The 18,424-nt window shown below is 34.9% G+C and overlaps 1 protein-coding gene across 2 annotated transcripts in view; it reads right to left on the bottom strand.

The window, feature by feature from the left end:
• Window positions 1-2,286: 2,286 nt before the first annotated feature.
• knk (cytochrome and DOMON domain-containing protein knickkopf) overlaps window positions 2,287-18,424 on the bottom strand; it is a 94,614-nt gene continuing 78,476 nt past the window's right edge. For both annotated transcript variants that reach the window (XM_081734732.1, XM_081734731.1), the window contains 5 exons: window positions 15,730-15,919; window positions 14,218-14,318; window positions 10,638-10,892; window positions 7,114-7,221; window positions 2,287-4,062 (listed from right to left, as the gene is read on the bottom strand). In XM_081734732.1, the coding sequence (XP_081590858.1) occupies window positions 3,866-4,062; window positions 7,114-7,221; window positions 10,638-10,892; window positions 14,218-14,318; window positions 15,730-15,919 (851 nt within the window). In that variant the 3' untranslated portion in view covers window positions 2,287-3,865. The remainder of the gene's footprint in view (window positions 4,063-7,113; window positions 7,222-10,637; window positions 10,893-14,217; window positions 14,319-15,729; window positions 15,920-18,424) is intronic.

The following is an 18,424-nucleotide window of genomic DNA, read 5'->3' as shown; positions in this document are numbered from 1 at the left end:
CAATTATTTTTTTATGATTTCTAATTATACGAAAACTAGTATTAGATAGTCTTGACAATCTAAAATTGTAAATAAATACCGTCTGGACGGGACGCATTATCATTTCTTTAATCTTAAAACACACTTTGAATAATTAGATTTCTAGTTCTGCAAGTCACTATCACACTTCAGATCTCTCCACAACTAGGTTGTTTCATGGTTGAATAAACTTTCTTTCTTTTTTTTTTTTTTTTCAGATCAGCACTGTAACCTTCTGTCTTTTAAATTTATAAGGGTAAAACTGTTTAAAGCATATTCTTTAACAGAATAAGGGGAAATCATTGTTACGTTGAGTGTCATTTCGAGAGTACAGTAAGTAATACTGAGTACATTGTCACATAGACTCGTTATTTGGAAGTTGAAGAGTTCCTCTCTTGATAAGCTTCATACATAAAGGTTCATAAACAGGATTCAGCTATATTAAGTTTAATACTGGCTACAAATTGTGCAGAACTAGCTGCACTAAACTTGTTCAAATGCATATCCACCATAATAAAAGCGTTTATTTATTATTGTTCCAGTATAACATGTGTATATAGAATCTGTAGCTACATATTTGTTTATAAATAAATGAATAACAGTAGAAAGTGTCTTGTAGGGTTATAAGCTTTCCTTTTTAGCCTTCAAAACCAAAACCACATCTGAGTTTAATAGGTAATCTTCTCAATTTTGCACTAAAAGATCTGGATTCGGTCTAACATGCCATTTATTGATTTATTCAGGGGTAAAAAAGAAGGGGAACGTCGTCACCCCGCTTCCAAAGAATATTCGTGGCGTCCCCCCACTTTCCAAAAAATACAAATGGGCAAAGATAGGCACGGGGAACGGCATGACGTCATGCGTCCCCCTACCTTTTCAGATCCACTTTTACCCCTAGATTTATTAACAAATAAGTGGCTACAGATTCCATTGCAATTTATACCGAAAACAACAATAACAATAAATTGGAAGAGAACATCATGTTTTTTTTTATGCATGACATGGTGCAGGACAAGGGAATCTGTGTTATTTCCTTTCATGACATTCCTGTAAAAAGTCCTGACGCTAGCCCAGCGGACTTGAAGCGTTCAAAATGATGTCTGCAACATTGCCGCCCCGTACTCTCACTGGCATAGAAAAACCTTCAGGAAAGAACGAGATGGAATTCTTATGTCTGTGCTTCAACGGGGTTTGTTGCAACAGAAACTGCGATGTCGGGCAATAGTTCACAATACTGGTGGCCCGGCAGAACACGAAACACGACCAATAGTGGAAGTACATGGGATAAGAACACTTTGAAAATTGACTGAATTAACCTAAACAGCCTTCTGTATCAGTAACCTGAAAATACAATTTTCATTTAATCACTCAGTACAAATGGATGATTTTTCATTGACTTTGTCGAAAACTAAAGTTCATAATTTTTCTGCAGAACAAATAAATTAAAATAAAAGCCAATTTTGTCGCAAAGCCTTTATTTTTCAGGAAAAAGAAACAATGACTACAACAATCTTTAAACAAAACTACTTTTTGAGTATTAAAGAAAAAAATATTCGTGAAGCGTGCTTATTTTAACTTACGAAAACACGGGAAGACTTTTCAAAAATCTATGTCTAAAATTTTAACCTAACAAACTGAGTGAGCAAATCTCTTTTTCTTGTCATATTAAATAAAATCTTCAATCTCCAAAAATACTGTAAAATATTAATTAAAAAAATAATCTAATATAAAAATAATTAATTGGAATAAATAACAAAATTTTCTAACAATCTGAAAAATCTTTTAAGCTATCATTAGTAAGACATTGTACTGGAACGTTCTCGCTTAAAATATGTCAACCATTACATATTATCATTATTATTATAACCAGTGGCGTATTTACGATTTTGTTTCGGGAGGGGCTTTGCTAACTTTCGGGTGGGGCTTTGCCTGGAAATGAGAAAATTCTGCATTATATTTCATTTACTTTACTATACTAAATAAGATTTCGGGGGGGGGGGGGCTTAAGCCCGGAAGCTACCCCCCTAAATACGCCACTGATTATAACAAATGTAAAAGCAAATGTTTGGCATCATACAGTTAAATTTAAGGCACGGTTAAGGAAAGTTATGTTCCACGTTTAATTTGAGTTCATCTGTTTGAAAATTACTTCAGTGTGTTTGAAATAGCAATAAAACTATTGTAATTCGCTTTTAATATTGTCATGTCTTCAGAAGTCATTCATTCATTCATCTTGTCATATTAATCATATTTTCTGTAAAAAAAAAAAAAAAAAAAAAAAAAAAAAAAAAAAAAAAAACACTATGTAAACTTACGAAGTCTCAAAACTGTGGTCAAATAAATTATCATATTTTTCTTTCTTAAAAGAAGTAACGAGAGTGATTCACCAATTGGTTCCCAGAATTATAAATTGTAAGCAGGAAATTTTAATAAATGAATACCCTTGATTTATTACTGTATTTATCAAAATTAGTTCAGCTGTTGATTTTTCCATTGTAAAATCTTTGTTTAATATCCCACGATTATATCCTTCTAGGCTAAGGGAGACGGATGATTAAGGCAAGTGAAGGATAATGGAATCATTTGTAGAATAATAATACGGGAGGAAACGGAAGTACTCCGAGAAAACTCACGGGCACGATGTCCATCACAAACTTACTGGGCCGGGATCGAACCAGGGACACCACGCACCAGAGGTAAACATTCTACCCTTGAGCCACCGTGCCTTCTTTTTTCCATTCTAATATCGTAGTGTTACGACTTAAAATATGCCATGGCTTTTTTTAAAAATTATTTTTCTATAGTGTTTCCGACTATATAATACTGGGTTCTGATTACTTGCTGCAAACATCAATGGAAAAAAATTGGTGAATCTATTCGGAATTTCCAGAATATGTTCAGTCATAAAGTTAAACTTCTTCCGTACGCAACATCAGCAATTCCAGTAAATTAGTTTAGAAATTTAAAAATACTGTAAAACCTATTAAGCTTCATTTCTATTGTCATTATTAAGCTAATTAATTTTATATAATAGATATGAGCGTAACCCCACAAGTAAGATCCCCAAAGTACTGAAAACGTAGAAGTGTTCGTAGCCACACTGTTATGTTTTCGTTTTCCCTACTCCCAAACAAGCCTGCGCACACCTTGCTGGGACACTCATGCTTGGCGTGGCAGCCGTTTGTGTAGGAGCTCCCGCTTGGCGCTACCGCCAAATGCGAAGTTCGTGTAGTTATTAGGTTTCTCAAAGGCGTATAAATTGACGGAAGTGTATGGCGATTTGTATATTGATGTCTCGCGACTTCTTTCTTCGTCGTGAATTTTAGTACCACCAGCTGCAAACTCCCTACACTACTTGTCAAAACCGAATAATTGCGGAAACTTTACACTTGGCGGTAGCTCCATTACAAACAATTGCTCGCGCCATGACAGCGTCCCAGCGAGGGGCGCGCAGGTTTGTTCAGGAGTGGGGGAAACAATGAAGACAACAGTGTTGCCAACAGTCACACTAACAGTTTTCCTGCGTCACCAACACTTTGGAGACCTTACTTCAAAGATTACCTCGTATGTTTTGTAAAACCAATTGTGGCCAACTTGTGGCCACGGGATTTACATGCTCATACTATTAGTTCTTTCTGACATGGTTACTATCATACAAACAGGTACAACGTTCATTGCCAATTTTAAACTTTTTTTTTTTTTTTTTTTTTTTTTTTAAATAATCGACGAACGCATATTATTCTTCTCTAGTACACAATTTTTAGATGAACAAAACTAAGTTCTTCGTATAGATGGTGAACAACTTGTCTTAGTATAAGTATTGTGGTATTATCATCTTAATACATTATCATCTCCACACAGGTTGATACAGAGTAATCACAACACATGTTACGATTATTACAAGCGGTGACACTATCATTGAACCACTATTTAATGTGTCTACAATGTGTATTTTCCATCCCATGTTCTGGTGAGTGAAGCTGTTGTAATAGACCACATCAGGCCACGAGGAGTTCGGTGTTACCTCCAGTATTCCTGGATCACCTGTAATGCCAAAAATAATACTTGTATAATTTATACTAGCTAAGGACCTTCAAATATATATACAGCACAGGCTCGTAAATTATTGTTTTTCCAGCAAGAAATTGAAACTAAAGTGCAACCGAATATTGATTTTATTGCTTGGCTACTGGATTCGCAACATTTATGTGCATTCAAAGTATAATTCATCAACATTTACGTCTACTCAAAATATATTGTGGTGCACAGTCAAGAAAAAAGTTACACATTTTTAATCATTTTCTCATACAGGTTGAAGAACCAACTAGAGATTTATTTCTTGATGTTCTTTTTGAGTTAGAAGAGACCAGAAGTTTCCAACTAACAGTATAATTCTAATTGTTTATCTATTCTATGCTACGTGACTTCTGCAGGTGAATAGGTCATAACAGAAATAGGTTAAGAGGAATTTAACAACAGTCCACACGATACATATAAAAGACTGCCGTAAATTAGCTTCGAGGCCAGTCAGTTCGGTGGAGAAGCTATGTAGTTGTCTTTGGTGGAATCTGTATTGTACATCCTCCGAAATCTCCGGCATTACAGCTTTGACATGAATTTCATCTGCTCGTCAAAGGTTGGATCTTCTGGTCTCTTCTGCCAAGTATTAACGTAAGTGGCAATCCTTCTCTTATCCTAGAATATGGATAAATGTCTACTTGTGATTTTTCAATAGGAAACGTTCACGATTCTCACCATGTAGTAGGAAATGTCTCACATTTAGGTCTCACTTTAGTCATTTCAATTAATTAATGTTTTATGTTGAGTTTTTTAAAAAAATATTTCAATAAATTATTGTAATTATCCTAGTATCCTTCGTACGTCATTTACATTTGCATATTCATGTTTTCTATAATTAAAACTAAAGGCGTGAATTATGAAGTAGTGACAAGGCGTTTTGGAAAACCTATATTCTTTCCAACAAATTTTGTTTACATTTGTTTATTTATTAACAGGATTATGGCTAATAGAATTTTAAATTACACCAGAATATTATAATATGCTAAAAAATCTGTCATAGAGCTTGTTTTTTAGTTAATGAAATGTGTTGTATATGAAAAAAAAAATGTGTGCGCGCTCGTGTTTTCTTGTCGGCGGAAGCTCGTATAATTAACCTGCAGCACCAACCACAACGATTTATTCATATGTTATGTTTAAAGTGATTTGTAAAAATCTGTCATTTTGAATTTTATAATAAATCATTGACGTTCGCTGGTACTGGAGGTCAATCATAAAACAGATTAAAAAAAAAAAAAAAAGTGTTGTTTCAGAACTACAACTGCTGGAAGTGTGGAAAACTACATTTTCACAGCAACTTTACTTCAGAATGTAGGTTACAGAAAGAGTGGTGTATAAAAAGTAAGTGTAAAAACACAAAAATAAAGTGAAAGATTAAAAGATATGAACATTATATGGGAAGATAATACAGGTACGTGTAAATGATATTACTGTAGGAAAGTTACATAGTAGAGCGGAGGTGTAAGATTGTAAATTCTGCAATTGAAAGGAGAGAGAAATCAATTTTACGTCCCACGATTGGCGCACAGACCAAAGGGGACGAATAATTAATGAAAGAAAATGATCATTAAAAAGTGTTGGAATTTAGAATGTGGAAGGAGACGGGAAAACATCGAGAAATCTACGGATACAATACTCTTATGAGACTAGTACTGAAACTTGTACACAAAGAAAACTAAGAAGATTCGAGAGAAGCATGATACGTCAAATTATCAAATAATACTTTCGAGAAAACTGATACTTTCAAATATCTAGGATCAATATTAACAGACCACAATCATATCCACGAAGAAATTAAATGTCAACTAAAAGCAGGGAATTCATGTTATTATTCAGTTCAAAATCTCATGTCGTCGCGAATTCTGTCGAGGAATTTGAAGCTTAAAATATATAAAACAATAATCATGCCTGTTGTACTGTACGATTGTGAAACATAGTCGCTTACTCTGAGGGAAGAACTCAGACTGAAAGTATTTGAGAACAAGATCATGAGACGAATATTTGAACCCAAGAGGAACGGAAATGAAGAATGACGGAAACTTCATAACGAGAAACTACATAATTTATACCATATACCAAATATTGTTAGGGTCATCAAGTCTAGGAGCTCAGGTGGGCAGGTCATGTAGCCAGAATGGAAAAAGTAGGAACGCTTTCAGTCTTAACTGGAAGACCAATCAGAAAACGACCATTAGGAAGCCCTTGGCGCAGATGGAAAGATAATATTAAGATGAATCTCGCAGAAATAGGAAAACAAAGTAGAAACTGGATCCAGTTGGCTAAGGACAGAAGTCAATGGAGAGGTTTTGTGAACGTGGCATTGAATCTCCGGAGTGCCATAGCCCATAGAGTTAATTAGTTAGTTATGATTAGAAGAACATACGGAGCAATAAGAAAGAGATAAATGAAGAATAAGAAATTATAATGAAATGAGTCAAATTTTGGGAAGAAAATATAGTGAAATTTATTAAAGTAAAAAGGGTAGCTCGTTGAGACATGTAACGCGTAATGCAAATGAAAGATAGTAGAATGAAAAAAATAATAAAAAAAAGAAAATAAGTGATGAAAGAGACCTCCGCTAGGAAGAAAAGAGAACCAAAATTGTAGTAGTTGGACAATTTAAAGAAGATAGGAATCCAGAAGAAAGATTCAAGATCATAAAGGATGAAAACGTCTTGTAGAGGAAACCAAGGCCTGCACAGGTCTGTAGGGCTGGTTGGTGAGATGAATTTTGGTTCAAATCCACCAAACTGTTTTTTAGATATAAAACAACATACCAAGAATATGATGACAGATGATTGGGCTCGGAGCGTATTCAAGACTAAAAATCTATTTAATATGTAATCTTACATCTTAACGGAAAGAACAAAGATAAACATAACGAGATATTTCCATAACCAAAAAATAATTTTGCTGACAGATAAATACAATTAATAGTCCATTTTACTAGCAACTTGAAACGTGCAATTAATACACACACACACACACAAAAAAAAAAAAAAAAAAAAAATCTAATACCTTTTTCACAGCTGTATTTTAGTGAGCGGTTGAACTTCTTAAACGATATGAAATCGTCATCTAGTCTACGATCTGTTCCCTCATGTCTTGAAATACAAAGTGGTCCAGCTAAAATAAAATACAAATATTATCATTATCAACAAAAATCATTTGTAGGCTACAAATTTGAATTTGGAACAAAGAAAGGTTAGGGTACTTTAACTTCTAGTTTTATTTTTTAACATTAAAAAGTTAGACAACCAAAAGTAATAGATAAAGTTTTAAAATATTGCTAAAATTTTCATACGAGTAACCTAATAGTTTATGAAACCCGAAGATTCATTGCTGCAGAAACAAAAAAACAAAAAAAAAAAAAAAAACACTATTGGATCCTTCTTTTCAAGTTTTAACTACTTATAAATAAATAAGTAAAAATTGAATTTTACGTTTCTTACCTACATTAAGTTAAATAGTTCTCTTTCCATAATTTTCAATAATTCCCTTAAATCTGAAACAAATATAAGAAACTCTGCGACTATGTATGTGTCAATACGAAAAAAAATCATGGCGGCAGTTGTAATTAATACTATCTTAAAGAAATAATGGGCATTCGCATTCCTTACATTAAATCATGTCATGCCATAGTTATTAATGGAACATATATTTATGAAATATGGCCAAAATCACCAGAGTCATTTTTGTGGCAACTGTTCGAAAAGGGACTTACCTTTCGGAGTGAATTATCCCTTATAGTCTAAGAAAAAAAAGTTTCGCTTAACCGGCATTACATGTAAGGTTTGACATTACAGTTTGGTAGAATGGGGTGTACAGTTTGGGTTGTATATATAAACACACTAGGTAGTATGTCACGTCAAATTGTGATATCACTAATTTTATGTACGTCATTTTGTGTTTTGATTACGTGACTTTTGTCACGTTTGGGAGTCGTTAGCTTACTACGTACATAACTCCGGTTAGAATGGAGCGATTTAAATAATTTTGGCACCAAATGAAAGACAATGAAATGTTCTACTACATTTGAAGCCAACAAGTCTCGAATGTGATCGAAGTTACGTGATCACGACACAATCTAAGGTTTGACACCACAGCTTAGTAGAATGTAATATATATATAAACACCCTAGGTAGTATGTCACGTCAAATCGTGGTATCACTAATTTTATGGACGCCATTTTGTGTTTTGATCACGTGACTTCGGTCATGTTCGGGAGCCGTTGGGTTGAAATGCGCATAGGTCTGGTTAGAATAGAGCGATTTAAATAACGTTGACATCAAATGAGAGGTAATGAAATGCTCTACAGAAGTGTTACTACGCAATCACTGCTTCGGTGGGACTTCATGAATGCATGCGAATCGATGTTGTTTTTGATCAATATAATGAATTGTCAATGAATCTGGAGAACATGACCGAAGAGGAGTTTCTACAGGACTAGTAGTCAGGATTACATCAGAAACCACACCAATCCCAAAACAGTGGTTGAAATATATTGCAAATTCTAAAAATAAGGTAAATCTCTGTGAATTTCGACGAACACTTGGTGCAAAATGGCACAAGAGAAGCTTCAGACAGGACAACAGACTGGTCAGACAGGACAGTTATTGGTGGAGGATTCAGCCATGAAACAAGAAGAGTACAGTTAACTAGAGGACACTGCAAGCAATTATAGGTTCTAACATCGGATCATGAAGAAGCAGATACACGCTTACTTCTACATGCTGCACAAGCATCTAAGGACCACAAAAAAATTCGTGACTCAATCCCCTGACACAAATGTAGCTATTCTATGGACTGCACACTTCTCCGGAATTAGATTTAAAGAATTGTGGTTTCGTACAGGAGTAAAAGACGAACTGCCGTACATTCCGATACACAACCTGGCTGTTGATTTGGGTCTTAAATTATGCGATACACTATTACCCTTCCATACACTGACTGGCTGTGCTCCATGAGCTCGTTCACAGCAGTTGGAAAGAAAAGATCCTTCAAAATGCTGTGTGAATATAAGCTAAATCATAAAGGTGTTTGCATGTTGTTTATGAATGTAACACTCACTGCAAATACTATTTCAGCATGTGAATTATTAATGTGTAAGTTGTACACAAAAAATAAGAAGGCTAGCATCAAAACTGGTGCTGTACGATACCTGTTATTCTGCTAAAAAGAACAGAAAAATGAGCTACTATCTTGAACAACAGACAGTCTGTTGCAACACCTGATGTGTACAAATTATCGATCTTACATCTGGAAGAAGGCGTTAGTTTCAACCCAAGATCTCCCATCACCTGAAGAACAGGGCTGGCTGGCGCAACCACGATGGTGTTCTAAACCTGTGTGGATGACAAAAGAGTCAGCACCAAATGAACTAACTGAACTTACAGTGTATCACTGTTTTAAATCACGTTGTGTAAGGAGAGACTGCCAATGCATGATGCAAACTCTTTTGTGAACGGAAACATGTCTTGTATGGCAAATGAAGAATGCCAAAACCGAATACACACCTATATGCAGTGGCGGATCTAGCCCGGGGCCGGAGGGGCATAGCCCCACCTTAGTTTTTTAGGTGACAAAAGTAATTTAAGTTATTATTTATATGTTTTTGAAAGTTTATAATAAATTTATCACGTACTTATCATGGTCTGGGTTCTGGCTGCCCCCCCCCCCCAGTTTTCACCTTCTAGATCCGCCTACATGGATGTTTAAATGACTCAGGTAGTGATGAGGATGACATTTAAGAAGTTGCAGTAGTACAGTAGAAATGTGGGTTTAGTCCAAGTGATTAAATTTAACGTGTAACGGTGAATAAATTCATAAAAATAACAAAATCATTTCTACAGAGCATTTCATTACCTCCATTATTTAAATCGCTCCATTCTAACCGGAGTTACGCACATTTAAGCCAACGACTCCCTAATGTGATAGAAGTCACATGATAAAAACAAAAATGGCGTTCATAAAATTAGTGATACCACAATTTGACGTGTCATACTGCCTAGGGTGTTTATATATAACCCATTCTACCAAAATGTGGTATCAAACCATAGATGTAGTGTGGGTTGTGCCAATTTCGCTTTTAGAGGCCTTTCAAATATTAACTCGTTGACTATTATGGAATTTTGCTGAGAGAAATTTCTAATATCATATTACAGGGTTGTTAAGAAAGTATTGATTTATGAAATGTAAACAAAATCGTTACTGCCATTTTCGAGAACAATTTTCGATTTTCACCCTCCAGTAAACAACCCTTATTTTTGAGGGTAAGAAGAACATTTGAACCCTTTCCCCTTTAGGGAATGTTATGAAAATTTGTTCAAGTTCGAAATTTGGTCCGGATAAGTTGAACATTATGGCCTCTAGGAGAATGTACATGCATCGGAATAAACGAATAAATGGACAGACATCCGGAGATTACTTTTTCGTCATGTAGGGGCTATAAAACGTGTACATCTGTTAAATGTTTTTTCGTGATAGCCACATTTTTTTTTCTCTCCTATTGTCGGTCACCCAAAAATCACAACATACATTACCTGTTGTAGGGCGAGGCTGGCCTCTTCGGGTGAATTCTACGCCTGCCAATACTCTGACTTGTTTCTGAGCAGCTTCCGTGAGGCGATCAAATCCTCCGTGAGGTTCATCAGTAATGATCAGAGGGTGATAGGTATCTGCACTGTGAGGGTTGTTGCCTCCATGTACCTTGAATGCATATGTTAGTCCTCGTTGCATGTAAAGCTCAGGAATCAAGAGACCATTTATATACCATGCTAAACCACTTGAAGTCATTCCTTAGCAACAAAATAAAAGAGTCAATTCTTACTGTTTTAAAATATTAAATTATAGACAAATACAATTTATATATATAACTAGTACCACACCCATAAATTTTAATGCTTATTTAACTATTCTTTTCCGTGCACAAAGTTAGAAAAGTCGTACGGAAGTCGCCATGTCGAGTAGCGTACGGAAGTAGACATTTTAAAATGCAACTTTTCATGAAATTATTATTAATATTAATTAAAACTGAATTTAAAACGTTTAAAACGACTGAGTATTCTATATACGAGATATGTTAGAAAAGTAATGAGACGATTTTCTTGTAACAATGAATTTTATTTTTTACAAATCACGATTATCCCCTTCAAAATAGTACATTTAGGCACCTGTACAGCAATGGAAGAGCTATTGTCATTTTTCGTAACAAAGGTGGAATATCTTTCAGCTAGTCGGTTACTCTCTTCTGAGTATTATCCAAAATACCAAAATGACACCCTTTCAAGTAGTTTTTGAACAAGGAAAATAAAAAGAAGTCACAGGAATTGGAATTTGCTGAATAAGCTCTTTAAGGAACCACAGGAATACTTTTTTCTGGCAAAAATTCATTACTGAAGACTCCCATGTGACATGGTTCCAAAGAACCATCTTGAGGCACACTTTTTTCCCGCACAAGGTTCGTGTTCCACATGTTCTCGGCCTTCTAAAAAGGACATGTGCCATCTGAACACTTGTGCCTTGGATATGGAAGCCATACTTCACACAAAATTTGAGCCAGTCCATTTTCCTAATGGACCTCACAAACACAAATTCACTTCAAATGCTCTGAACAATCGTGTACTAACTGAAGCAAGTTGAAACTTGTACTGAGTTAACGGCAAGGGTTAACTGAACTGCCGTGTGAAGGTGGAGGCAGCAGCGTTACCGGTTCATGCACGGTGTTGCCAGTCTCACTGTTTTTCTAAAACACCTTTAAATAATTATAAACTATAGAAGATGCACATATTTATATAACTATCGTCCGTAAATTCATTATAAGACGTCCGTAAATTCATTTCAGTTTAAAACTTATACTATACTTAAGATACAGCCAAAAGTAAATATCTATATAGATCATCAAAGTGGATGGTTTGATTTGAATTTTTCTCTTTATTTTTCCACTAAAATACCAATTCTTCTAAGGTTAATGAACTCTTAAGGAATAAATAAATTGTCTTGGTAACATGCACTAATATTTCATCCTCATCTGTAGACTTCTTTGAAGTAAAAAATAAAAATAAAAATAAATAAATAAATTAATAAAACAAAATACAAAACGAAACAGTACATATGCCCATATAATTGTGTGATAACCTGCTTATTTTAAGCTGAGTGAAGAAACTGAACTCTCAAGTCAACGTAAAACGAAACAGAAATTGCAAGGACGCATCATCCAGATGTTTATGTTGCTTGTTATATTTTACAAAACTTATGCCATAACTGATTCAAAATTGCTCTAATGTATATTCAGTTTTGGATATTCATAACTTAAAAAATAAATAAATAAATAATCATAATAATAATGATAATAAAAAAGTTACGCGCTAGCCACTTGACCAGCGGGGAGGGCTATAAGTATTCTCATATTCTATTATAGGATTTACTTACTTTTTATATATTTTTTCTAAATTTCGCTATTTTTTTATCATTTTGATTCAGAAAAAACCAAAACAAAACGAAACAGGAGATACAACAAAAACTAATTTACACAAAATAGAATTCTTAGAAGATATTAAGGTAAGAAAATAGTGATTGCTATGTATGTACAATGTATATTAGATTTCCAAACTATGCTACGCACAAGTTGGCAGTCTTATAGAATGGGTGTTCGTCGGTCTGTCAACACATACCAGAGCAAAACAGTAAAAGATATCGATAAGCGTTTTCTTCGCCCCCATAGAACGGAAACGGCAACAGAGAGAAAAGCAGTTTCTTGCAAACGATTCAGAGTAGTGCACCCACGCGGAAATCCATCGCGTCCGTAACTCTTCAGAATTTCATATCTCGACACACACACACACACACACACATATATATATATATATATATATATATATATATATAGGGTGGCCCAAAAGTAGGCCCATACAGTCCCGTACTGACCGGCCATGACATTTTATATCATTTACTTGTTGTTATCCATACAGGTATTAACTTAATTTCTTCCTTATCTGTTCTTAATTTATTTTCACTTATACCTTAAGCTCGGAACAAATCAAAGCAAATAAATTCATTATCTTAATCAGTTAAAATGTCATACTTGATGGATGCAGTCTGTATAACTACTTTTGAACCGCCCTGTATGTAGATTTTCTTAATGAATTATACTTGATTAGCAGAGAAATAATTGGTGTAGCAAAAGAGTTGATCTAACACCTTAATTGTACTCTTTCCTAGTTCTGTCATTTTTACTGAAAATGTAAGTGGCTGCACTTAATTATTTATCGCCTTTTCGGATTTAAATCAACAATGTCTTGTAGTATTGGATCTCCTGGGGAAAAAAATTGAACCCCTCCCACCGAAACTTTTTGGGTGAGCGCCTGATTCGGCGTCTAAAGACAATACACCATGACTATCCGCAACACTTTAGCAAAACCGGAAGTGATTCGAATTTACTGTTACTTCCGGTTTCAATACCGATTTCCATAAAGCAAAAACAGTAAGAGAAAGCAATTTTTAGGATTTAGTATTTAGATTTCTGGGGTTTCGGCATCTATGCCCACGTTAGCTCGGCATGTATGAGGGATGATGTCCCTCGGCGAGCACACTATCCGCGGGGAGAGAGGAAAGTAAGCGGCCTGGGACCTATATGTTAGGTACCATCCCGGCAGTTGCCTGATGTGAATGAAGAAAACCTTTCTCAGGATGGATGGCCTGGAAAAGCTTTTACACTTTTTCGACCGAGTGCCCCCACCGGGAATCGAACCCGGGACCGCTCGCACAAGAGAAAGCGAGTAGTGTCTTTTCGATACGGATTCAGTGTCCAAAGAACATTTTCTATCTTTGATCTTATTTCTCTAGTTAAGTAATTTTATATATACTACTTGAATTTCGAGTATTGAATTCGCATAGTTTGGAAGTCGTTTGAAAGTCTATCGTAATTTCACACTGGGAAACGAAACTCATTTGCAGATATATATATATATATATATATATAAATGAGCTTCGTATATTTATTCACTTATCAACTAATTTTGGTTTATCTGTCGTTGTGTATGGTGTATCAGTTATTTTCTTTAAAATACCGCAAGTCATTCAGTTTACGTAAGTTCTCTAATTCTCTTCTTTAACCCTTCCTACCTGTTAATCCTTGATATCCTCGTTTCCCACCAGATGGACCCAGTGTTGCAGTAAATGTTCTCACAGTACGGTCATAAATGATGCTCCTTTGCCATGGCTCTCTACAAATAAAAATGGAGTTCAAAACAAGATATTGACAAAAGAAATTCAGGAAACTCGTGTAATAAATTTGAGACTGACCACTTGAAAATGAAACTTGAATCGGTCATTTTTTAAAAAAAAAAACTATATGTCATGTAAACATAATGATTCAATTGTAATTTATGAATTTAATTTTTTATGCTTATAGAATAGAGTGTACACAGTTAAGAGAACATATTATCTCGTGAATAGTACTTTAATAATTCTGCATTCTTCCAATACTTTCACTGATTTTTATGTGTTCTTTTAGATTATAAAACATCCTGAAATTCCTATCATTTATCTTTGACCTTCATTACTTTGAGCTGGAAGCACTTTCAAACTTGAACAACAAACTCGAAAAAACATGCAAAATGAAGATAAATAAGAGGAAAACTAAAGTGATAAAGTACAAAAGAGCAGGACAGGAAAGGGCAAATGTATGGCCAGAGGGAGAGAAAATCGAAGACAATAAGACGTTCCACTATTTTTAGGAAGTCTAATATCCTCGGACGGAAGAAGTGAAAAAGACGTAAGTTCCAGAATAGCGCAGGCTAAACAAGTATTCAATAGGAAAAGAGGACTGCTAATATCAAGAAATGTCGTTGGACGTTCAAAAACGATTTATTACGACACTGGTATGGAGCGTGGCGCTTTACGGATCAGAGACGTAGGCATTGAGACAAGCTGAAATATCCAAGCTGGAAGCATTTGAAATGTGGTGTTGGCGCAGAATACTGCGCATATCATGGACCGAAAGGAAAAAGAACGAAGACGCACAAAAGAAGCTAATGATGGACGACAGATCATGAAGATGATAGGAAAAAGAAGAAACAGCATGCTTCGCGATCTTATTCGGCGCTCCGATTGGATCACCGTGTTGACAGAGGGAAAGGAAGAAGGTAAACCAGGAAGAGGAAGACCAACGATAGAATATCTAGATGCAGTTATGAAGAAGAGACCTTATCAAAGTATAAAACAGCTCTCTCAAGGGAGAGAAAAGTTTTAAAATTTCCATGTTGTCCACCAACCTATGGTTCAGGTGAGAAAGTAGAAGACTTTGCACTGGAATGGTGGATAATTTAATCTTTCATTTTAACAACTAAGACCATTTTTGATAACAGTAAATTTTAATTCATATAAGGTCAAAGAATGCTTAGGATCCAAAAAAAGAAGTTGAGAATTCAAATGAAATACATGGATTTTATTAAAGTGTACTACTGAAATATTTGTTATCACAGTCGTGTGTATCTTCCTGGTGGGTTCAGATCCCATGTTAACTTGTAGAAGGACGCTAAACTTCAAAATCATCCATCCACCCACTATGGTACTATTCCTTAAAAGGACAAAACCATACGTAGCTTCATTGTGAAACGGAAAAGACAAACTTACCTGTAAATTTCAGCTGTTTGTGTGAAAGCAAAACAGTTTTTCTCTGTCTCTTTGGCATTAAGCTCTAACCGTACATTGCCTCGTGGGTAAATGTCATGAAACATTGGTTCTTTATCCTGATTCAACCGTCCCATCGCCCAAATCATGTAGGAAGGACCGTCTACATTGTACTCTTTGTCTCCATGGTCAGCTGAAATCACACAGTTATAATTATTTATTAAGTTAACATTGTAAAATAGAAATAATACAATCCTTGGTACGTTGTTATACAATATTTTCCAGTACCTACGCTATACTTTCCTTAATTTTTCTTCAAAACTAAAAATAAGTCTACTTTGAGGCTGTTTGTAAAAATGGAGACTATTCACGTTACATTATATATGGGGCGTTCAGAGCAAAAGAGAATCAAGTTGAATCGCCAAAGGCGTGAGAAAAAATGACAAATTTTGTAGGGTACACTTAAGTACATAAATATTTTAACATCTTTTTACAGTATTAAGCGTTATTTACAATATCTGAACATGAATTTTGTATTATTACTGTATTGCAAGCGGTGATAATATTGAGAAAAAATGTAAGCGGAAGGCCAATACTCACCGCTAAAAACAAAACACTCCTCTAGGAAGTACTTTCGGAGAACATTACCTCCATCTTCAGCCTAGACACATTTCAAAAAGGATTTAAAACATGGGAGAAATGTGGATGGGCAAAAATGATTTTTTAATGGCAAAAAGGATTTTAAAAATGCCAAAATGATTTTTTTTATGCTCTTAAAGGAGCTTCTGACAGAAATCTTATAAAAGATGAAATATGTCTAAAACGAACAAAAGTGGACTTGATCCCTTAGCGCACTGAGAGCGCCACATATTGACCGCATTCTAAGGTGGCGTCCACCTGGATGCTCCACAACTGGATTTCTGTTCTGTATTTTTTAATTCCTACGTCTTCCTTTCCCTATCTGGTTAAGCATTTAACTCATGCTGTACTTTCTTCAATTTTATGTAATAATGTTTTCCCTATTTATTAGAATTTATTAATACGTATCAGGTGTTCTAAAAACTGTATTTACGGACACAGAAGAACTTTTTTTTTTTTTTCTGCAAATCAAAATAAAATGAAACTATATATCCTTCAAGGTCTTTTTCAGACGCTACGGTCACACACAATTTCAACGCTATTGTGGCAACGTCGTAGAAAAGTTTTCGGTCATACCATTGAAATACAAATCTACCATGTAGTTACACCAATTCTTTCCAAATGGCACTAAAAGCCGATATATATAGTTATATAAGACAACCCATATATATATTTCGGTCGTCTTTTGTCCATGAATATATAGCAAGCGGGATCGAACCGATTGTTACAGTTATACAAATAAAAATTAGAATGGCTGTAGAAAGTGATTCTGGATTTAATATGGAGGATGAACTTAATTGAGCTGAGTTGATTTTGAGTTTTACGTCCCGTTCAGCAGCGAGGCTATATGAGACGTGGACCTACTGGTTAACGTGGAATCCGAACCATATGAGCTCCCGCCGGAGGATGAACTTAAAATTTTAATAATAATAACTGAACCACTAAATGAAGGTGAAACGAAAGAATTGCTTTCTGTTCTGATGAACGAAGATCAGCTTCGTACTGTGCCTATGGTTGTGCACAGCGATAAGAACCCAGACCACCTGTCAATATGTGTGTATTTGGAAGTAGTCTTCGTTCAGTTCGTCTAACTCCGAATCCATCTGCTGTTGTGCAAGATCAGTAATCAGTTGCGGATGATGTTCCTCAAAATAGCTGTCTATATAAGTTAAAACAGAACTCAGCAATGATTATTGTGCTTTCATGTTTCGATTCACTTCCGAAATGTGACGGATCAGACCGTATTACAGACAGAAATATCTGCATACAGCCATAAACTAAATTACAACCTTTCAGTTAATTATTTCCAGATTACAGACGCACTCTTGTGATTTTTGAATAGAATACCGATTCATTTCTTTTTGTGAACTGTTATTCGGAGATCTTGGTTTTGTTCTGTTAGAAGCAAAACGCAGGTTATATTTTTGGCCGATATCCTGTTTGTTTTTCGGTTAGAGGCCAGGACAGCTGTACAATGTGTGTTACAAGAATGTACCATTACATACCATTTTCGTTTCTTTTTGACCCGCAGAAGAATTACTTGTGTATTTCTTCAGAACACCCGATACACACTATATATAGTATACTCGGTTACAAAAGTAAAAGCATTTTCACTACATGTATTTGTTCTTTCGCTAAGTATTTCATCAGACAGGCAGTTAGGTAGAAGTACGGAAGACAGGACACGAAAAATTAAAGAAAAGAAGAACATATATACACATAAATCTTTATAGTGAATTTTGCACACGTTACAAATTCTATGTCTGCAAGGAAACACTTTTTATTGCATACCTATTACGGAAGCTGCATTTAGAAGTTATTAGACAGTAAAATCTGTGAGAGTTTATTTACAGAATCCTCTGATTCTGAAGAATATTAATAAATTGAAAAAATAAATAAATAAAATTTAAAAAAAAAAAACGAATAAAATCGTTTCACAAAGAAATTTTGTAGCTTTTCTGACAATAATATGATTCAACTACAGAATCTTTCATTTTATGCACTTTTGTAACTCTAAGTGCCTTAATCATATTTTGACTTTTCTCTAATTTTTTCAAGA

Source organism: Thermobia domestica, chromosome 12 (genome assembly GCF_964235325.1).
Source record: "Thermobia domestica chromosome 12, izTheDome1.hap1.1, whole genome shotgun sequence".
In the NCBI taxonomy this organism is placed as follows: Eukaryota; Metazoa; Arthropoda; class Insecta; order Zygentoma; family Lepismatidae; genus Thermobia; species Thermobia domestica.
Note: the sequence above shows the minus strand (reverse complement) of the source record. Positions and strands in the feature narration are given on the sequence as shown.